Source organism: Pristiophorus japonicus, chromosome 19 (assembly GCF_044704955.1).
Source record: "Pristiophorus japonicus isolate sPriJap1 chromosome 19, sPriJap1.hap1, whole genome shotgun sequence".
NCBI lineage: Eukaryota > Metazoa > Chordata > Chondrichthyes > Pristiophoridae > Pristiophorus > Pristiophorus japonicus.
The window spans coordinates 74,993,761-75,017,419 of NC_091995.1; the positions used below are offsets into that span (position 1 = coordinate 74,993,761).

General features: G+C 47.1%; 1 protein-coding gene across 8 annotated transcripts in view; it reads right to left on the bottom strand.

Moving 5' to 3' along the window:
• LOC139229953 (meiosis inhibitor protein 1) overlaps positions 1–21,909 on the bottom strand; it is a 193,995-nt gene extending 172,086 nt beyond the window's left edge. For 6 of the 8 annotated variants that reach the window (XM_070861627.1, XM_070861624.1, XM_070861623.1 and 3 more), the window contains exons 1-2: positions 21,796–21,909; positions 19,947–20,124 (exon numbers count right to left, since the gene is read on the bottom strand). In XM_070861627.1, coding sequence (XP_070717728.1) covers positions 19,947–20,108 — 162 coding nt within the window. In that variant the 5' untranslated portion in view covers positions 20,109–20,124; positions 21,796–21,909. The remainder of the gene's footprint in view (positions 1–19,946; positions 20,125–21,795) is intronic. The other 2 variants (XM_070861628.1, XM_070861626.1) reach the window with 1 other exon arrangement.
• Between the last annotated feature and the right edge of the window lie 1,750 nt (positions 21,910–23,659).

Genomic DNA, 23,659 nt, shown 5'->3' on the forward strand with positions numbered 1-23,659 from the left:
TCTCCCAAACACATACTCTGACTCACATTTGTTTCTCTTGACGGCCAAAATAGCCCACAATAGGAAGGAGCAGCAGAGAACAGGCGGGGTTGATGCGCTGCTTACAGACCTTGAAGAGCGAGTGCTGCGACTCACTGGGCAGGTGTTGGGCGCCGTGGCCATCAGCGACATCAACCCCGTTGGGGGCAACAACGGTATCTTCATCCCATCTCCTTCTCTCATCCCACTTCCCCTTTACACCAAGCCTTTCTCACTTTCCAGCGCCTGATGTCTGCATTCCTTGCTTCATTCCTGCCCCCCTGCCCTCACCTTAATGCAAGTCTTGTGGCTTTATGCTTTCAGATAATCAGCAACTAGATGAGCAGCCTGTCCCGGAGCTTCCCAATGAGAGTGAGAAAGAGGAGGAGCAAAGCACCGCATCACTGCATCTCTCACCCGCATGCACCACCTCAGATAACGGCACTACGCGAACTTTAGAGGCAATTTAGTGGGGGGGGGGGGGTCTGCACTGGGTGATGCAGAGGACAAGCGGGCTGCAGCAAGGCCAAGGGTAGTTGGGAGCCAACGCCCCAGAGGGCGAGTCCGCGTGCGAGTTCTGCTGCGAGGACTGATGAGGACCTCGATGGAAAGGCGTCAACAACAAGGGTCATGGGCAACGTCTTAGTGTTGACATGCAGTCAATGGTTGATGGCACGGCATCTCAGACTACTCTCGATACAGTCTCAGCTGGATGCCACACAAGCTCTTACTGCTGCCGTCGTCACTGGGTGCATCACAATCCATCGGGGATCGCACGGTGTCGCAGCAGGCCACCAATCTGTGCTGCAGTAGATTGGTAGGGATGCTGAGGTGCTGACCCGGGGGAGTGGCAGTGGATCAGTGGAGCAGGAACTTGCTGTCCTCTCTCAGGATGACAGCATTCCTAATCCCACCACTGCCACTCCATTGCGCTTGTCGCTGCTTGTCATCCAGCCAGTCCACACTGCCACCGCCGATCCTGAAGTGGGCCTCCCAGAGCTGGTCGAGGGCACCTGACAAGGCCATCTTAGTCTCTAGCACCGACACTCAGCAGCCTTCCACCATCGCTGCTGCAGCCACTGGGGAGACACTACGTGGGAGCAGATTAGAAAAAGACCCATAAAGAGGGGATGTAAGGGTTTGCACAAGGGTTAATATTGTTGTATATATGTAGTTACTGAATTTGGATATATTTATTATTGGAATGTTGCAGATTTGGTGCCAAGTCTCATTTCAGCTTTGGGCTGTGGTATGGAATGAGAAATTGATGGAATGATGGGGTCATGCTGAGCAACCGGGAAGAGGCCTCAAATTCATTGGAACCGAAGTCTGATGAGGCGGTCACGGACTGCTCTTCCACAAGGCCGATTGAGTGCTGCCTCCTCCTTCGCTGCTGTTCGTGCTCCTGTTCCTCCTCGTCTCCCTCTTCCTCCTCCTGAGGTGGTGCAGCTATGCCTGGTCGCTCAATTCACCGCGCCCGATCACAAACCCATTTGCACCCCGGAGGCACTAACAGGAGAAACATAGAAAATAGGTGCAGGAGTAGGCCATTTGGCCCTTCAAGCCTGCACCACCATTCAATATGATCATGGTTGATCATTCACCTCAGTACCCCATTCCTGCTTTCTCTCTATACCCCTTGATCCCTTTAGCCGTAAAGGCCACATCTAACTCCCTTTTGAATATATCTAACGAACTGCACTCAACAACTTTTTGTGATAGAGAATTCCACAGGTTCACAATTCTCAGTGAAGAAGTTTCTCCTCATCTCGGTCCTAAATGGCTTACCCCTTATCCTTAGACTGTGACCCCTGGTTCTGGACTTCCCCAACATCGGGAATATTCTTCCTGCATCTAACCTGAGGCGCAAAGGAGGCCAATTGCTCCCATTAATGTTTCATATGGCACTTGACTCTTCAAAATAACAAATTTACAGCGATAGAAATAAATTCTAGGGTTAGAAATTCGGTAAGGCCCCAGATTTGCTCGCGCCCGTAAAAAGATTGTAGGCTGCGTCGTTACTGCACCTACTAATTAGTATTATTCTGGCATTCAGCCCAGTGCTGAATGCCCAGCAAAGACTCTGGGTGAGGGCCTTGAGGTAGGGCCAGAATCAGTGGCGGGGGGGGGGGGGGGAAGGAGTCCTGGCGGTCGGGGGCAATCGAGTCCAGGATCTGGTTGGCCTGGAAGTCGGGGTCAGCATTGGGGAGAGGGGATGGGGGGGGGGGGGGGAAGAGGGGAGGGGGCCTGGAGTTTTCAGTGAGGTCGGTGATAATAATCGTATGTACTTACCTTTTTTTAATTCGCACTGTTTAGTGTTTGTTTTCCCAGAGGCAGTCAGTGCTGGCACTGGCTGCCTCAGGTACAAGCCTAATTTGTAAGAGGTAGCAGAAGCAGGCGTTAGGACCCTTATTTGAATATGTTAATGGGCAAACACCTGCTTCAGATAAAGGTAAACAACGTCTCCTTTTTTGCCCTCACCAATATGGAACCCAGTGCGGCCCGAGCTGGAAGAGGGCAGAACATAACATAATAGAAGCAGGAATAGGCCATACAGCCCCTCAAGCCTGCTCCGCCATTCAATAAGATCATAGCTAATCTAACCATGGACTCAGCTCCACTTCCCCACCCGCTCCCCATAACCCCTTATCGTTTAAGAAAATGTCTATTTCTGTCGTAAATTTATTCAATGTCCCAGCTTCCACAGCTCTCTCAGGCAGCGAATTCCACAGATTTACAACCCTGAGAGAAGAAATTTCTCCTCAGCTCGGTTTTAAATAAGATCATGCCTGCTAGTTCTCGTCTCCACCATCAGTGGAAACATCCTCTCTGCATCCACCTTGTCAAGCCCCCTCATAATCTTACACGTTTCGATAAGATCACCTCTCATTCTTCTGAATTCCAGTGAGTAGAGGCCCAACCTACTCAACCTTTTCTCATAAATCAACCCCCTCATCCCCGGAATCAACCTAGTGAACCTTCTCTGAATTAACCTCCAAAGCAAGTATATCCTTTCGAAAATATGGAAACCAAAACTGCACGCAGTATTCCAGGTGTGGCCTCACCAATACCCTGTATAACTGTAGCAAGACTTCCCTGCTTTTATACTCCATTCCCTTTGCAATAAAGGCTAAGATACCACTGACCTTCCTGATCACTTGCTGTACCTGCATACTATCCTTTTGTGTTTCATGCACAAGTACCCCCAGGTCCCGCTGTACTGCGTCACTTTGCAATCTTTTTCCTTTTAATAATAACTTGCTCTTTGATTTTTTTCTGCCAAAGTGCATGACATCACACTTTCCAATATTATACTCCATCTGCCAAATTTTTGCCCACTCACTTAGCCTGCCTATGTCCTTTTGCAGATTTTGTGTGTCCACTTCACACATTGCTTTTCCTCCCATCTTTGTATAGTCAGCAAACTTGGCTGTTACACTCAGTCCCTTCTTCCAAGTCTTTACTGTAGATTGTAAATAGTTAGTATCATGTATTCAACTTTCATTGTAATCCATGTATAAGCTGACCTAAGTTGTACACCTTGAGAACACTGACCACAAGGGGGTGAACTTGTGGGAGACACTCCTAACCTGGACTTGCAGGTATAAAAGGGGAAGCTCCACCCACCTTCATCACTTGAGGTCTTGGTAATAAAGGTAACTGGTCATAGTGACCTTCTCTCAAGTATGGGCCTCGTGTGCATTTATACTGTATAGTAAGGACATATCATTGGCAACGAGAAACTGGGATTTAAACCACGCAAGCATGGCCACTAGCAGCACAGAAGAGAGGTACTGTGTTGGTGATGATTGGGACGACTTTATTGAGAGACTACAGCAAAGTTTTGTCACTAAGGAATGGTTGGGACAGGATTCGGCCGACAAACGCAGGGCTCATCTCCTGACGGTTTGTGGATCCAGAACGTACTCCCTGATGAAGGACCTTCTAGCGCCAGAGAAGCCGGCTGACAAGATATTCGAAGAGCTCAGTAAGTTGATCGAGGAACACCTTAAACCGGCGAGCAGCATGCACCTGGCGAGACACCGGTTTTACACGCACTGGCGGCGAGAAGGGCAAAGCATTCCAGACTTCGTGGCAGATCTCCGGCGACTGGCGAGCCTATGTAAGTTCCCAGATGCATGCAGAGCGGAGATGCTGCGAGACTTTTTTTATTGAGGGCATCGGGCACGCTGGGGTTTTCAGGAAACTGATTGAGATCAAAGACTTGACCTTGGAAGCGGCGGCTCTGATAGCCCAGACATTTATCTCGGGGGAGGAAGAGACCAGAATGATGTATGACAAAAATCTTGGTTCAAATGCAGCAAACGACCAGGGAGTCAACATTGTTAACGCGGCACACAGTTCTCTAGGCAGACAAGGGCAATCGGACATGCCCCAGCATGTAGTCGAACCCAAAGGGGGAATTCAACAGAGACAATGGCTAGCTGAACGGCGATTCATGCCATCACAAGGGACAAAGCGGCCAGTAATGGGGCCATCAACACCTGTTAATGGTGCGCTTAAGGACAGTTACAGGGACAGTTAGAGACGATCGACTGGTAATGGACCTTTTGTTTCCAACAACGGGGCTGTGGAGGCAAATACCCAGCCAGAGCTTGCAGGTATCAGCAATATACCTGCAGAAATTGCAACGTCAACGGTCACTTGGCACGTATGTGCAGGAAGCCTGCAGCCAGGTTGATGTACGAGGAGGACGGGCCCGATGTAAGCCCTACGAGGCCAAATGAATACTGGGGGAAATCGCTGGAAGCTGAAGTTCAGCGAGTTCATGTGGAGCACATATACAGTTCATATACCAGGATGCCACCGATAATGATGAAAGTGCTATTCAATGGCATATCAGTATTAAATGGAGCAAGACACGGGTGCCAGCCAGTTCCTGATGAGTATCAAACAGTTCAAAAGGTTGAGTGTGTCCAAGGCTAGGAGGACAAAATTATTGCCGATTGACGCACAGCTGCGGACATATACAAAGGAGATCATTCCTGTGCTAGGCAGCGCCATGGTAGTCGTGACCCACAAAGATTCGGAGAACAGGTTGCCACTACGAATTGTCCCGGGGGACGGTCCCGCACTACTGGGGAGGAGTTGGCTTGCTGTCATGAACTGGGAATGGGGCGATGTCAATGCAATTTCTTCTGTGGAGCAAGTAACATACACACAAGTCCTGGACAAATTTGACTCATTATTTCAACTCGGCATCGGCACTTTCATGGGGGCTAAGGTAGTGATTCACATAAACCCGGACGTCAGGCCAGTACACCACAAGGCCAGAGCAGTGCCGAACGTGATGCGGGAAAAGATAGAATGCGAATTGGACCGCCTGCTGAGGGAAGCCAGTCGAATTCAGTGACTGGGAAAGCACGATTGTGCCGGTGTTCAAGGCGGATGGGTCGGTCAGGATATGTGGTGATTACAAGGCCACCATCAATCGGGTGTCACTCCAAGACCAGTACCCACTGCCTAGAGCAGAGGACCTCTTTGCGACGCTATCCGGTGGCAAACTTTTTTCAAAATTGGACCTGACCTCAGCTTACATGACCCAGGAGCTGGCGAGTGAGTCGAAGAAGCTGACCACCATCACGACACACAAGGGGTTGTTTGAGTACAACAGATGTCCGTTCGGGATTCGCTCAGCCGCCGCTATCTTCCAACGAAATATGGAAAGCCTCCTCAAGTCGATTCCAGGGACGGTGGTTTTTCAGGACGCATCCTCATCACAGGTTACGATACTGAAGAACACCTCCACAACCTGGGAGGAGGTGCTACGCCAACTGGACCGGGTAGGGCTGCGATTGAAAAAGGCGAAGTGCAAAGAGGTAGAATTCCTGGAGATGAGGGTAGCAGCAGATGGGATCAGCCCTACTGCGTCCAAGACGGAAGTGATCCAGAGAGCACCCAGACCCCGTAACACGACGGAGCTGCGTTCGTTCCTGGGGCTCCTGAACTATTTTGGTAACTTTCTTCCCAAATTGAGCACGCTGCTAGAGCCGCTACACGTGCTCCTACGCAAAGGTCGCGAATGGGTCTGGGGGGACAGCCAGGAAAGGGCTTTTGATAGAGCACGCAATTTGTTAAGCTCCAACAAACTTAACGTTATATGACCCATGTACAAAATTTGTTTTAACGTGCGATGCGTCATCCTACGGGGTCGGGTGTGTGTTGCAGCATGTGAATGCCAGCGGTCAGTTACAGCCGGTAGCTTATGCCTCCAGAAGTCTGTCTCAGACAGAAAGGGGCTACGGGATAGTAGAAAAGGAAGCGCTAGCATGTGTATGTGTATATGGAGTAAAAAAAAATGCACCAGTATCTGTTTGGTAGGAAATTTGAGCTGGAGACAGATCACAAACCCCTAATGTCCCTTTTGGCCGACAACAAGGCCATAGATGGTCATGGCTGTTGAAGCTTTCGAAAGCGAAGGCTCACCTGTGACAGCCCGGCAGATTAAAGTCTGGACAAATAAAGACCCGCTACTGTCTTTCGTTAAGAAATGTGTCCTGCATGAGGACTGGGCAGCCACGTACGGGGCATGCCCTGAGGAATTTAAACCATTTCTTGGCGCATGGATGAACTCTCGATTCAGGCCGATTGCCTACTGTGGGGAAACCGAGTAGTCATGCCCCAGATGGGCAGAGAGGTGTTTAGCAGAGAACTTCACAATGAGCACCCGGGCATTGTCATGATGAAGGCAATTGCCAGGGCACACGTTTGGTGGCCAGGGATAGATGAAGACCTGGAACTTTGTGTTCGCAGATGCAACACATGTGCTCAGCTGGGCAACGCACCCAGGGAAGCCCCCCTTAGCCCCTGGTCCTGGCCCGCCAAGCCATGGTCACGCATCCATGTAGACTACGCAGATCCTTTCATGGGAAAAATGTTTTTGGTTGTAGTAGACACCTACTCCAAATGGATTGAGTGTGCCATTTTAAATTCAAGCACATCCTCTGCCACAGTAAAAAGTCTACGGGCAATGTTCGCCACCCATGGTCTACCGGATGTCTTGGTTAGCGACAATGGCCCGTGCTTCACAAGCACTGAATTCCAGGACTTCATGGCAGACAATGGAATCAACCATGTCAGAACGGCACCGTTCAAGTCGGCCTCAAACGGCCAGGCGGAACGAGCAGTGCAGATAATGAAACAGGAGATGCTCAGAATCCAAAGGGGTTCCCTACAAAGCCGCTTATCACGCCTCCTGTTGGCCAATAGATCCCGACTACACTCGCTCACAGGGGTTCCACCTGCAGAGCTGCTAATGAAATGGATGCTCAAAACCAGGTTATCCCTTATACACCCCACTATGAAAGAAATTGTTGAGAGCAGACATCAGTCACAATGTGACTACCATGACAGGAATGCGAGGGCGCAATGTATTGATGTCAATGACCCGGTTTTTGTCCTTAATTACACTGCAGGGCCCAAATGGCTTGCAGGCACTGTGATTGCCAAAGAGGGGAATAGAGTTTTGGTCGTTAAACTTACCAATGGACAAATCTGCCGCAAACATGTGGATCAAACTAAAAGGAGGTTCAGCAACCCCATAGAAGAAGCAGAGGAAGAACACGACGTAGAGTTTACTCCACGACAGGTGACCGAACACTGAAACCAAGTGGAGGAGAGCCCAATCACCGTGGGCAGTCCGGACAGGCCTGAGGCACCGCAAACAACAGACACTCAGGCCAGCGCCTAACAACTCAGGCGCTCTACAAGGGAGCGTAAACCACCAGAGGCTTAACCTGTGATCCCAATAAGACGTTGGGGGAGGTGATGTCACGTATTCAACTTTCATTGTAACCCATGTATAAGCTGACCTAAGTTGTACACCTTGAGAACATTGACCAGAACTTGTAGGAGACACTCCTAACCTGGACTTGCAGGTATAAAAGGGGAAGCTCCAACCACCTTCATCACTTGAGATCTTGGTAATAAAGGTAACTGGTCACAGAGTGACCTTCTCTCAAGTATGGGCCTCGTGTGCATTTATACTGTATAGTAAGGACATATTCGTTGGGATCCCAGCACTGATCCCTGCGACACCCCACTAGTTACTGGTTGCCAACCAGAGAATGAACCATTTATCCCAACTCTCTGTTCTCTGTTAGTTAGCCAATCCTCTATCCATGCTAATATATTACCCCCAAACCGTGAATTTTTATCTTGTGCAGTAACCTTTTATGTGGCACCTTGTCAAATGCCTTCTCTAAGTCCAAATCCACTTGTTCCCCTTTATCCATCCTGTTCGTTACATCCTCAAATAATTCCAGCAAATTTGTCAAACATGACTTCCCCTTCATAAATCCATGCTGACTATGCCTGACCGAATTTTGTTTTTCCAAATGTCCTGCTACTGCTTCTTTAATAATGGACTCCAAAATTTTCCGGCAGACGCCATTTTTTCCCCACAAAACCGTTTTAACAGCCGACACTAAGGTGCTGAATATCAGGCCTGAGTTTTCTATCGATTTGCCAGCGTTGTTCAGTGAGTCAGAGGATACATTATTTAATAATAAAAATATTGGCGTTTCTGACATGTCGGGGATAACATCAAGGCTACTGATTTACATTGACTGATAAATGGTACCTAGGATTTTTACTGCTGCTTTGGGATTAAATTTCTCGCCTATAAATTATTCTGTGAAAACCGCAAGTGTCCTTTGTATTTTACATATAGATTTTTTAAAATCCTTATTAGTTTTAAAGGCGAGAATACACAGCAAAAATGATACGCAAGCTGCACTAGCTGAAGTTAGACATCTAATATTTAGCAGTAGTAGATAAGGAAGTGGGGACTTCTTCACTTGATAGTGAAAATTAAAATAAGGAAATGGCAGACATGTTGAATAATTGCATTGCGTCGGTAGAGCCAGACATCCCACGGGCGGCAACTCACCAAAAGTAACGTAAACAAATTAACAGTAATGAAGAAAATAATGGCACTAATGAGTGACAAATCCCCAGGACCATATGGTTCCTACTGCAGGGTTTTAAAAGGAAGTAGCTCAGAACATTGCAAATGCCCTAATTATAATCTTCCAAAGTTTCTTCAATTCAGGAACCATCCCTTTAGGATTGGAAAATTGCACGTCACTCTTCTATTTAAGGAAGGTGACAGAGGGAAACCAAGAAATTATGGACTAGTTAACCAAACATCTGTTGTCAGGACATTACTAGAGTATATAATGCTGCCTTACTGCTCCAGAGTTGGGTTGTTGTTTTAGGCTCAGAAATGCCTTGCGCTTGCAATCTATTAGCTCTTGGATCTCCTGGTCATTCTCATCAAACCAGTCCTGGTATTTCCTGGTTGAGTGACCGAATGTCTCTTCGCAGGTACTGGTTATGGAGGCCTGGGGCAGACCAAGCACTGCGGGCATCCTGCTTCTCGGGGTCATCAATGCACGCCATGTTAGCAGTGAGGCGCTGACTGTATAGGGCTCTCTTCGCTGGGTCTTTGAGTTCCCCGGCATTGACATTTTTGCGGCACTGCTTCTGCTGTTAATGTTAATGTTGATGATGGAACAGATTAGGCGGTGGTCTGTCCAGCAGTCGTCAGCTCCTGTCATGGCGCGGGTGATGCACATATCCTTGCGATCCCTGGCTCAGATGATGACATAGTCTAGCAGGTGCCAGTGTTTGGAGCGAGGGTGTTGTCACGATGCCTTGTACTTGTCCCTCTGGCGGAACAAGGTCGTGTTCTGGACATTTTGTCAGCAGGGTAATGCTGGAATTGGTTTTCCCTGCCCCTTCTCTGCCGATCACAACCCCCAGAGGGCTGTGTCCTTGCCGTTCCTGGCGTTGAAATCATCGAGGAGGATCAGTTTGTCGTCTGTAGGGACGCAAAACAGGGATTTTTCGAAGCTGGAGTAAAAACCCTCTTTGGTCTCATTTGTCGCATCGAGTGTTGGGGCGTACGCATTGATGACTGTGGCACATTGATTCCGGGTTAGGGTGAGTTGCAGAATCATGAGACGTTAGTTAATCCCACAGGGGGAGTCTCTGAGGCGGTCGACCAATTCGTTTTTGATAGCGAAACAGACTCCGTGGAGGCGGCGTTCTTCCTCTGGTTTCCCTTTCCAGAAGAAGGTGTAACCTCCATCTTGTTTCTTAAGCTGGCCTTCCCCTACCCGCCGGGTCTCGCTTAGGGCGGCGATGCCAACATCGAAGCATCTAAGTTCCCGGGCAACTATGGCGGTGCGGCGTTCCAGCCTGTCGCTGTTGGAGTTGTCCGCGAGGGTCCTGATGTTCCAGGTCTAGAACTTTATGCTAAAGGAGTGGAAGATACCCATGCGTGAGTTCTTTTAACGTGGGGTGGCCATTGCACACCGGCTACCACACGGGCTTAGCTAAGCAAGGTCTTGGTCCAGTGGCAAGGGGGTCCAAGACAACTGGAGACCAGGCACTGCTGTGTGAGCCTAGTTGCCTATGGCAAGATGTTGGCCGCAGGCTCGGCACTGAGTAGCACCCTTTGGTGCGATGGTAGGTGGTCCGAGGTTTGACTGGGGGCAGGCATTGGGAAGGTCAGTGGTCCATTTTTTGGGGTGGAGGTTAGGGTGTTCAGAGTGGATGGAGGTCAGGGTGGTCACAGCCATTGTGCTCACCACGTGCTGGAGGAAAAGAGGCCAGGTTGTCAGTGGAGGAGGCGAGGCCCAGTCGCCGCTGGAGGAGGAGAGGTCCGATCGCCGCTGGAGGAGGAGAGGTCCAATCACCGCAGGGAAGGAGGCCCGATCGCCGCTGGTGGAGCAGCTGAGTCGGCCATGTCTATAATTAATGACAGAGTGGTAAGAAGACCGCGAAAATTTTTAGTTGATCAGAGAAAGCCAGCATGTATTTGTAAAAGGTAGGTCATGCCTGACAAACCTGATTGAACTTTTTGGAGAGGTGATTAAAGTAGTGGACAGGGTTTTGACTATGGATGTTATTTATATTCACTTCCAGAAGGCATTCGATAAAGTCCCTTACGAGAAACTGTTAGCTAAAGTTGAAGCTCATTGAATTGAAGATAAATTATTGGCCTGGGTAAGAAATTTGCTGAGCGACAGGAGACAGGCAGTAGGGATTATGGGCAGGTACTCTAATTGGCAGGATGTGACTAGTGTTGTCCCACAGGGATCGGTATTGGAGCCTCAACTATTTACCGTATTTATTAATGACTTACATGATGGGATAGTGAGCCACATATCCAAGTTTACCAATAACACAAAGATAGGTAACATTATAGGCAGTGTATATAGAAGTATAAAATTAGAAAGATATTAGAAAGAAAGTAAGTGAATGGGAAAAATGGTGGAAAATGGATTTCAATATAGAGAAGTGTGAGGTCATCCACTTTGGACCTAAACAGGATAGAACAGAGTACTTTGTAAGTGGTGAAAAGCTAGAAACAATGGAGGTCCAAAGAGACTTCGGTGTCCATGTACATACATCATTAATATATCATGGACAGGTACTGAAAATAATCAAAATAAAATAAAAAGGCTAATGTATGGGATGTGTGATGGGTGATGGGATGGGATGTGATGGGGAAAATGGGATGGATAGACAGACTTGCATTTATACAGCACCCTTCACGACCACCGGATGTTCTAAAGCACTTTACAGCCAATAAAGTATTGATAGATTTTTGTTAACCAAAGACATTAAGAGAAAGGCGGATACGTGGAGTTAGGTCGCAGATCAGCCATGATCTCACTGAATGGCGGAAAAGAAACGAGGGGCTAAAAGATCCCCTCCTGTTCCTATGTTCCTGAGGTCTAATCAGTATTTTATAAAGATTGAGCATAATTTCCTTGCTTTTGTACTCTACGCCTCTATTTATAAAGCCACGGATCCTGTATGCTTTTTAACAGCCTCATCAACTTGTCCTGCCACGTACAAAGATTTGTGTATGTGAACCCCCAGGTCTCTCTGTTCCTGCATCGCCATTAAAATTGTACCATTTAGATTATATTACCTCTCGCATTTTTCCTTCCAAGATGCATCACTTTACACTTCTCTGCATTAAGTTTCATCTGCCAAGTGTCTGCCCATATCACCAGTCTGCCTATGTTCTCCCGAAGTCTGATACTATCCTCCTCATTGTTTACTACATTTCTAAATGTTGTGTCATCTGCAAACTTTGAAATTATGCCCCCATACCCAAGTCCAGGCCATTAATATATATCAGTTATCCTAATACCAAACCTCGGGAAACACCGCTATATCCTTCCTTCCAATTCGAAAAACCGTTCAATACTATCCTCTGCTTTCCGTCTCACAGCCAATTTCATATCCATGCCACCACTGCCCCTTTAGTCAACTTTGCTAATAAGTTTATTATGTGCCACTTTATCAAACGTCTTTTGAAAGTCGATACACATCAGCTGCACTACCTTCATCAACCCTCTTCGTTATTTAAACAGTTGTGGATGTGCAAGTGCTATATGGGGTCGGAAGCTCCACTCGGAGTCAAATAAGACACAACGATGGCGAACAGTCCAGTTCAGCCTCAGAGTGTGGCGGAGATGGATGGGCTTGGTGGCTAGGGAATGGAGTTTGTGGTGGGAACCGACGACAGTGGCTTCAGTCTTCATATTTAATCGGATGTTAACCATATATTATTTAATTGGATCCAATCCAAAATCCAATATATAATTGGACGTCTGCCCTCAGATGGACATAAAGGCTACCAAGGCACTATTTTGAAGAAGAGCAGGGAGTTATCCCCGGTGTCCTGGGGTCAATATTTACCCCTCAACTAACATCACTAAAACAGATTCTGGTCATTATCACATTGCTGTTTGTGGGAACTTGCTGTGCGCAAATTGGCTGCTGCATTTCCTATACTACAACAGTGACTACACTTCAAAATGTATTTCATTGGCTGTAAAGCGCTTTGAGATGTCCTGAGGTCGTGACAGGCGCTATATAAATCCAAGTATTTCTTTCTTTCATTCCCTATGAACATGCCATTATATTTGGCATTCCTTGATATGGGCAAGGACAAGGAGAGACTGGAACAGAGAAGGAAATAGCAGCATCAGAGGAAACAGAGGATGGTAAGGACTTACCCAGGAAGCCAGAAGCTCTTTCCTGTAGCTATATGAGCAGCAATGCATGAAGAGATTCAGTTTCCCTAAAGATACATCCACGACTTTTGTGGAATAATCCACCACTCTGTGAAGATGAAGGTCGCAACAGCACTCACCTTGGATTTGATCTCATTTTGCCATCAGAACGCCAGTTGATGGCACCGTTCGCTCACATTAACAGAAAGGGATTACACTCTCTCAATATAAAACTGGTTTGTGAGCAAAGAAATAAAATCCTGCATATTAATGTTAGGTATCCTAGCAATTGCCATGATGCATTCATCATGAGGCAATCCTCAGTTTCAGCACTTTATAAAAATCATAGACAAGTAAATTAAAGGTTACTTGAAGACATTGGGCACCCTTTACAGACCTGGCTGATAACTAGTCAGGAATTGTAGCACGCCCGCTGAGGAGTGGCTACAATGATGCCCATGTGTTCACCAAGGTTACTGCTGAACACACTTTTTGAGTGTTCAAATCTAAATTCCAGTGACTGGACAGGACTGTTGGCACTCTTCAATATACTCCAGTTCACGTATCCAGTACAGTAATAGTTTAATGCATTCTCCAAAATTCTGCTTTGGAGAAAGGAATTCAGGTTGAAGAGGATGAAGAACCACAAAGGGAGAGAGGGGAGAATCTGGAAGGAGAATGAAAGTCAGGATAATGCTGAGGAGCCTGGCATTAGAAATGTTTAAAATTACTGTCTGTGGGAAATTGCGCAAATTGGCAGCTGCTTTTCCCTACATTATGAAAGTGACCACACTTCAAAAGTATTTCACTGGCTGTTGGGATAGCCATGAATGGCGCTACAAAAACACAAGTTCTTTCTTTCTGTCTTATTTATTACACTGACAGCTGTACGACACTAGAGAATATGCTCAATGATCACCATAATGCCTTCTGATTTTTGGGACCATAAAAACTTTAGCTAATTATGAACTTTTTTTTAATATTCATTCATGGGATGTAGATGTCCATCCCTAATTGAGAAGGTGGTGGTGGTGAGCTGCTTTCTTGAACTGTTGCAGCCCGTGAGGTGAAGGTGATCCCAGTGCTGTGAGGGAGGGAGTTTCAGGATTTTGTCCCAGCGACAATGAAGTAACAGCCGATATATTTCCAAGTCAGGATGGTGTGCAACTTGGAGGGAAACTTGCAGGCGATGGTGTTCCCATATGCCTGCTGCCTTTGTCCTTCTAGATGGTAGAGATTATATTTGGGAGGTGCCGTCGAAGAAGCCGTGATGAGGTGCTGCAGTGTATCTTATAGATGGTACATACTTGCAGCCACGGTGCACTGGTAGTGGAGGGAGTGAATGTTTAAGGTGGTGAATGGGGTGCCAATCAAGCGAGCTGCTTTGTCCTGGATGGTGTCGAGCTTCTTGAGTGTTGTTGGAGCGGCGCTCATCCAAGCAAGTGGAGAGTATACTAGGTGTTACTACAGTGGCTGAGGTAGAGAGGATGGCCGACTGCTGTCTATGCACTGGAACCTCATAGGACTGAGGTGGTTGAAATTTACAAAGAATTACATAGAATTTACTGTACAGAAACTGGCCTAACTGGACTATGCTGGTGTTTATGCTCCGAGCCTCCAACCACCCTACTTCATCTCACCCTATCACGTCTCTGGCAGCTACCATGCTGAGTGTGACCAGCTGCATGGTGCATCTCCAATTCTGTGAGTGGGTTCCACGTGTCTGCAGTGCAGCCTCACCAACATAGGTTCCCTCTGTTGCTATTCCAAGAAGCAGACAGCTGGGAATCCCCAATGAGAAACTCAGCGTGTCCTGCCTGAAAAGGGTTTAAATGAGAGCCCCTCAGCAAATGGCACAAAGGCATATGGTTGAAATAGCAAAAAAAAATTAAATCCTAAAACCTAACACTAAAGTAGTTAATAGCAACTGAATAAGCTTGTCTCTTTAACATTAATTCCATCTAGATTGATTCCTGGTATGAGAGGGTTGTCCTATGAGGAGAGATTGAGTAGAAGGGGCCTACACTCTCTGGAGGTTACAAGGATGAGAGGTGATCTCATTGAAACATAAGATTCTGAGATGTATTGACAGGGTAGAGGTGGAGAGGTTGTTTCCCCAGGCTGGAGTGTCTAGAACTAGGGGGTATAGTCTCAGGATAAGGGGTCGGCCATTTAACGAGGCGAGGAGAAATTTCTTCACTCAGAGGGTTGTGAATCTTTGGAATTCTCTGTCCCAGAGGGCTGTGGATACTGGATCATTGAGTATATTCAAGGTTGAGGAAGATGCATTTTTGGACTCAAGGGGATTCAAGGAAACATAGAAAATAGGTGCAGGAGTAGGACATTCGGCCCTTCGAGCCTGCACCATCATTCAATAAGATCATGGCTGATCATTCCCTCAATATCCCTTTCCTGCTTTCTCTCCATACCCCTTGATCTCTTTAGCCATAAGGGGCATATCTAATTCCCTCTTGAATATATCCAATGAACTGGCATCAACAACTCTCTGCGGCAGGGAATTCCACAGGTAAACAACCGAGTCAAGAAGTGTCTTCTCATCTCAGTCCTACGCCTTATCCTAAGACTGTGTCCCCTGGTTCTGGACTTCCCCAACATTGGGAACATTCGACCCGCATCTAACCTGTTCAGTCCCGTCAGAATCTTATATGTTTCTATGAGATCCCCTCTCATCCTTCTAAACTCCTATGTATAAAGACCCAGTTGATCCAGTCTCTCCTCATATGTCAGTCCTGCCATCCTAGGAATCAGTCTGGTGAACCTTCGCCGCATAGAAACATAGAAAATAGGTGCAGGAGTAGGCCATCCGGCCCTTCGAGCCTGCACCACCATTCAATAAGATCATGGCTGATCATTCCTTCCGTACCCCGTTCCTGCTTTCTCTCCATACCCCTTGATCCCTTTAGCCGAAGGGCCATATCTAACTCCCTCTTGAATATATCCAATGAACTGGCATCAACAACTCTCTGCGGTAGGGAATTCCATAGGTTAACAACTCTCTGAGTGAAGAAGTTCCTCCTCATCCCAGTCCTAAATGGCTTACCCCTTATCCTAAGACTATGTCCCCTGGTTCTGGACTTCCCCAACATCGAGAACATTCTTCCTGCATCTAACATGTCCAGTCCCGTCAGAATTTTATATGTTTCTATGAGATCCCCTCTCATCCTTCTAAACTCCAGTGAATACAGGCCCAGTCAATCCAGTCTCTCCTCATATGTCAGTTCTGCCATGCCAGGAATCAGTCTGGTGAACCTCCGCTGCATTCCCTCAATAGCAAGAACATCCTTCCTCAGATTAGAACAAAACTGAACACAATATTCCAGCTGCGGCCTCACCAAGGGCCCTGTACAACTGCAGTAAGACCTCCCTGCTCCTATACTCAAATCCCCTAGCTATGAAGGCCAACATACCATTTGCCTTCTTCACCACCTGCTGTACCTGCATGCCAACCTTCAATGACTGCTGAATCATGACACCCAGGTCTTGCTGCACCTCCCCTTTTCCTAATCTACCACCATTCAGATAATATTCTGCCTTCGTGTTTTTGCCCACAAAGTGGATAACCTCACATTTATCCACATTATACTGCATCTGCCATGTATTTGCCCACTCGCCTAACCTGTCCAAATCACCCTGCAGCCTCTTAGCATCCTCCTCACAGCTCACACCGCCACCCAGTTTAGTGTCATCTGCAAACTTGGAGATATTACACTCAATTCCATCATCCAAATCATGAATATATATTGTAAAGAGCTGGGGTCCAAGCACTGAGCCCTGCGGCACTCCACTAGTCATGCCTGCCTCTGAAAAGGACCCGACTCTCTGCTTACTGTCTGCCAACCAGTTCTCTATCCACGTCAGTACATTACCCCCAATACCATGTGCTTTGATTTTGCACACCAATCTCTTGAGTGGGACCTTTTGAAAGTCCAAATACACCACATCCACTGGTTCTCCCCTGTCCACTCTACTAGTTACATCCTCAAAGAATTCCAGAAGATTTGTCAAGCATGATTTCCCTTTCATAAATCCATGCTGACTTGGATCAATCCTATCACTGCTTTCCAAATGTGCTGCTATTTCATCCTTGATGATTGATTCCAACATTTTCCCCACTACTGACGTCAGGCTAACTGGTCTATAATTACCCGTTTTCTCTCTCCCTCCTTTTTTAAAAAGTGGTGTTACATTAGCAACCCTTCAGTCCATAGGAACTGATCCAGAGTCGATAGACTGTTGGAAAATTATCACCAATGCATCCACTATTTTTAGGACCACTTCCTTAAGCACTCTGGGATGTAGACTATCAGGCCCTGGGGATTTATCAGCCTTCAATCCCGTCAATTTCCCTAACACAATTTCCCACCTAATAAGAATATCCTTCAGTTCCTCCTTCTCACTAGACCTTCGGACCCCTAGTACATTGGGAAGGATATTTGTGTCTTCCTTTGTGAAGACAGAACCAAAGTACTTGTTCAATTGGTCTGCCATTTCTTTGTTCCCCATTATAAATTCACCTGAATCCGACTGCAAGGGACCAACGTTTGTCTTCACTAATCTTTTTCTCTTCACATATCTATAGAAGCTTTTGCAGTCATTTTTTATGTTTCGGGCAAGCTTCCTCTCGTACTCTATTTTCCCCCTCTTAATTAAACCCTTTGTCCTCCTCTGCTGTATTCTAAATTTCTCCCAGTCCTCCGGCTTGCTACTTTTTCTGGCTAATTTGTATGTCTCTTCCTTGGATTTAACACTATCCTTAATTTCCCTTGTTAGCCACGGTTGAGCCACCTTCCCCATTTTATTTTTACTCCAGACAGGGATGTACAATTGTTGAAGTTCATCCATATGATTTTTAAAGGTTTGCCATTGCCTATCCACCGTCAACCCTTTAAGTATCATTTGCCAGTCTAATCTAGCCAATTCGCACCTCATACCATCAAAGTTACCTTTCCTTAAGTTCAGGACCCTAGTTTCTGAATTAACTTTGTCACTCTCCATCTTAATAAAGAATTCTACCATATTATGGTCACTCTTCCCCAATGGGCCTCGCACAATAAGATTGCTAATTAGTCCTTTCTCATTACACATTGCCCAGTATACGATGGCCAGCTCTCTGGTTGGTTCCTCGACATATTGGTCTAGAAAACCATCCCTAATACATTCCAGGAAATCCTCCTCCACCGCATTGCGACCAATTAGGTTAGCCCAATCAATATGTAGATTAAAGTCGCCCATGATAACTGCTGTACCTTTATTGCACACATCCCTTATTTCTTGTTTGTGCTGTCCCCAACCTCACTACTACTATTTGGTGGCCTGTACATAACTCCCACTAGCGTTTTCTGCCCTTTGGTATTCCGTAGCTCCACCCATACCGATTCCACATCATCCAAGCTGATGTCCTTCCTTACTATTGCATTAATTTCCTCTTTAACCAGCAACGCCACCCCGCCTCCTTTTCCTTACTGTCTATCCTTCCTAAATGCTGAATACCCCTGGATGTGAGTTGCACTCCCTCAATAGCAAGAACATCCTTCCTCAGATTAGGAGACCAAAACTGAACACAATATTCCAGCTGGGGCTTCACCAAGGCCCTGTACAATTGCAGTAAGACCTCCCTGCTCCTATACTCAAATCACTAGCTATGAAGGCCAACATACCATTTGACTTCTTCACCGCCTGCTGTACCTGTATGCCAACTTTCAATGACTGATGAACCATGACACCCAGGTCTCGTTGCACCTCCCCTTTTCCTAATCTGCCGCCATTCAGATAATATTCTGTCTTTGCGTTTTTACCCCCAAAGTGGATAACCTCACATTTATCCACATTATACTGCATCTGCCATGCATTTGCCCACGCACCTAACCTGTCCAAGTCACCCTGCAGCCTCCTAGCATCCCCCTCACAGCTCTCACCGCCACCCAGTTTAGTGTCATCTTCAAACTTGGAGATATTACACTCAATTCCTTCATCCAAATCATTGATGTATATTGTAAAGAGCTGGGGTCCCAGCACTGAGCCCTGCGGCACTCCACTAGTCACTGCCTGCCATTCTGAAAAGGACCCGTTTATCCCGACTCTCTGCTTCCTGTCTGCCAATATTGAGAACGGGCAGGAAAGTGGAATTGAGGTCGAAGATCAGCCATGATTTTATTGAATGGTGGAGCAGGCTCGAGGAGCTGTATGAACTACTCCTGCTCCTAATTCTTAGGTTCTTATGTTTGTTCATCTTCAGAGTAGCATCTAGCTACTCTGGACACCAGCTTTACACTGGTGTAATTAAAACACAGCATATAATAGGTAGAAACAGGAAATGAGATGCACGATTATCATGCTATCGATACCCCGCTCATTACATACACCCACCTAAAAACAGGAAGGCACTTCTGCCAGAATTGACAACATAAAATCAGGCTGTATTGAAGATATGGAGCTGGTCTATCCAACCATGCCAGCCGAGTCCAATTCTGTTCTTCTGCTCACCTGACATTCACACAGTGGACTTTTCCAACTGACAACCCTAATTATTTTTTCCCTTCCCAAGCCAAGGGCGCTGAAATCAATTCTAGAATCGCAAAGCAATCGCCAAAGTTATCAGCCAATTACCAGTAATTTCCACAGGGTTTTACCTGGTCTCCCACCATAATTTTGGTAGATGATTGTCAGAATCCCCACAGAAATGGGGTAAACATTCAATTTAGGAAGCCCCACAGGAATTCTACCCTTTTAATTCAGTATTTTGGGATGAACATCTTTTTCTTCTGTGTTAGTGAAGATTAATACTACAATTTTACAAATTAAGATTACAATACATTGACTATAATAATGTACTTTTCACATTCTTACCGATATCCCGTTATCCTCCACCATCTCTATCACACAGGCAACACACAGCAGCTGCTCCCTATCCTGCAAGTCCTCCCTGAACCGCAGTGTCCAATGGCCATCATGCCGGGAATGAATCCGCTCGCATACCACATTCCAGTTGTCAGAACTGGAGTCCTCCATTTGGCACAATGGTTTCCTTCTCCAACAAAATAATTATTGAATTAAAAAAAGGTGATTTAAAAGGCTCTTAAGCTCACAACATTGGCTGCTAAAAAGGTGATTTAAAAATGCTAATATATCTGTTTTAAATCAAATTTTTAAAAGGACTGTTTTACAATTCCAACAGACGTGATCAACTGAGGTTCATACTACCATTTATTCAGTACTCACACTGCTGTTAAATGGCTCAGTCCCTATAATCTGGCCCTCACAAACACAAACTTTAAAAAATACCTATTTTAAATAAGTCTCCGGACAGCTTCACAGATAAAATTCGATCGACGGCACTTGAGAATTTACCCACAGGGTATCTCGGCTAGCCTTTAAACTTGATGACTGAACTCACAAGCGCAGACAAATGCCCAAATATAACCAGAGTTAGGGTGTCCACTGCTAAGTGGATTATCTTAGGGGTAGGCAGCGGCTTCCATTCTAGTGGCTCAGTGAGTACCACACTCGCCTCCGAGTCAGAAGGTTCTGGGTTCAAGCCCCACTCGAGTTGAGCATGAAACATTTCAGCTGACACGACAGTGCAGTGCTGAGGGAGAGTGCTGCACTGTCGGAGGTGCTGTCTTTCGGGTGAAACATTAAACCGAGGCCCCATCTGCTCTCTCAGGTGGATATAAAAGATCCCATAGCATTATTTTGAGCAGGGGAGTTATCCTTGGTGCCCTGGCCAATTAACATAACAAAAACAGATTATCTGGTCATTACCATATTGCTGTTTGTGGGAGCATGCTTGTGCGCAAAATAGCTGCTGCATTTCTTACAGTACAACAGCAACTATGCTTCATATCCCTGATCCACAGCTCTCCCATTCCCAATAATGTTGGTGTTCAGAGGGACCTGGATGTCCTTATACACAAATAACTGAAAGTTAGCATGTAGATACAGCAAGCAATTAAGAAAGAAAATGGCATGTTGGTCTTTATTACAAGTGGATTTTAGTATAAGCGTAAAGATGTCTTACTGTAATTATATAGGGCCCTGGTGAGACCACACCTGGAGTATTGTGTACAGTTTTGGTCTCCTAAAGAAGGATATACTTGCCATAAAGGGAGTGCAACAAAGGTTCACCTGATCTATAGCTTTCCCACACCCAATAATCCTGTCCCCATTAACCTGATCCATAGCTCTGGCATTCCTAATATCAGATCCACAGCTCTCCCATTCCCAATAAATGGGACCTCACACAAATTCCAGCCTTCAAACCCTGATGTGGGACTCGCATGTCAGACCTCTGGGCACCTACACAACTCTCTGCCCATCCAGCCCCCACAACCCCTCTCCCACCCAGCATCCATTCTTCCCTGCAGCCACACACAACCCCTACCCCCCACCCCACCCAGCACCCACACACAACCCCTCCCTGCACCCACACACAATCCCTCCACTCCCCATCCTGCACCCACACACAATCCCTCCCCACCCCCCACCCAGCACACACACACACACACACACACAAAACCCCAAAAGTCCGCTATTCCTTCCCATGAGCGAGCCCAATACTCTCCAAGGCCGGTGGGCGGGTTGGCTCCCTTCGCCACACCCCGGCCAGAAGGAGCCCTCCTCCGCCCCACAGGATCATCGGTGAGAGGAGACGAATCGGGCTTCACATCCCCTGATCCCTCCTCCCACCACCACCTACACTGGTTGTTAGCCGGTTACAAACGGTTGTGAAGATGCTTGTGTGGAGCTCGGTCCCTCCTCCCGCCGCCTGGACTCACTGACGGACTGCAAGATCGCGAGCATTGCTCGCGCGCGGGAGGGCGCCAGCCAGCCGACCAATCACAGCCGCCTCCTGCGCTAGCACAGAACAACGCATGCGCAGGTCTGGAGCCCGACAGACTGCCCGCTCAAATTCTGTCCAATCGGATTGATCCTGCTGTTTTACCCACGTGGTCCCGCACCACGCGCCGCTGCGGTTGGGACTGTGAAAGGAAAGACTTGCATTTATAGAGCGCCTATCACCAGCTTAGGATGCCCCAAAGTACTTTATAGCCAAAGGAGTACTTTTGGAAGTGCTGTTGTCAGTCAGTCATAGGCGGTCCCTCGAAACTAGGATGACTTCCACGCCAAAAAAGGATGTGTTCACAGGTGTTTCAATGAAGGTCCCGAACTACATCGTGAAGGGTGGAAGATGCCTGTGCGTGGATTTTTTTTAACGTGGTGGTGGCCTTTGCACACCAGCCACCTCATGGGCTTGGTCCAGTGGCAAGGATTGTCCAAGACGACCGGAGACCAGCTCTGCTGGCCCGTGTTGCCTCTGGGCCCCTGGCCCCAAACTCACGCCTCCCCTATGCCCCGATCACATCCCTCCACAGTCTCTCACCGCTCCTGCTGTATCTGCCCACGCTCTAATCACTGACCTGGACCTTGATGATGTCCCTCTTCGCTGCCGTCGCCCTCCTGCACCAGCTCGCACCGCTCCCTGGAGTAGTATGCCTCCATGCCACTCCTTATATGGCCCCGACCTGCCGCTGATGTTCTCATGCAGGTCGGGGTCTCCACGCCGCTCCCGAGGCCTCCATGCCACTCCTTTTATGTGATTAACAGAAGCAATAATGTCAGCAGGTGGGATGATATAGTGAATCCCTTCCCACACTCAGAGCAGGTGAATGGCTTCTCCCCAGTGTGAACTCGCTGATGTGTCAGAAGGCTGGATGAAACATAGAAACATAGAAAATAGGTGCAGGAGTAGGCCATTCGGCCCTTCGAGCCTGCACCACCATTCAATAAGATCATGGCTGATGATTCACCTCAGTACCCCTTTCCTGCTTTCTCTCCATACCCTTTGATCCCTTTAGCCGTAAGGGCCACATCTAACTCCCTCTTGAATATATCCAACGAACTGGCATCAACAACTCTCTGGTAGGGAATTCCACAGGTTAACAAATCTCTGAGTGAAGAAGTTTCTCCTCATCTTAGTCCTAAATGGCTTACCCCCTTATCCTTAGACTGTGACTCCTGGCTCTGGACTTCCCCAACATCGGGAACATATTTCCTGCATCTAACCTGTCCCGTCCCATCAGAATTTGAGATCCCCTCTCATCCTTCTAAACTCCAGTGAATAAAGGCCCAGTCGATCCAGTCTCTCCTCAGATGTCAGTTCAGCCATCCCGGGAATCAGTCTGGTGAACCTTCGCTGCACTCCCTCAGATTAGGAGACCAAATCTGAACACAATATTCCAGGTGAGGCCTCACCAAGGCCCTGTACAACTGCAGTAAGACCTCCCTGCTCCTATACTCAAAACCCCTAGCTATGAAGGCCAATATACCATTTGCCTTCTTCACCGCCTGCTGTACCTGCATGCCAATTTTCAATGACTGATGTACCATGACACCCAGGTCTCGTTGCACCTCCCCATTTCCTAATCTGCCGCCATTCAGATAATATTCTGCCTATGAATGTTGTAATGTGGGAAATGTGGTAGCCAATTTGGGCACAGCAAGCTCCCACAAACAGCAATGTGATAATGACCAGATAATCAGTTTCAGCGAAGTTGATTGAA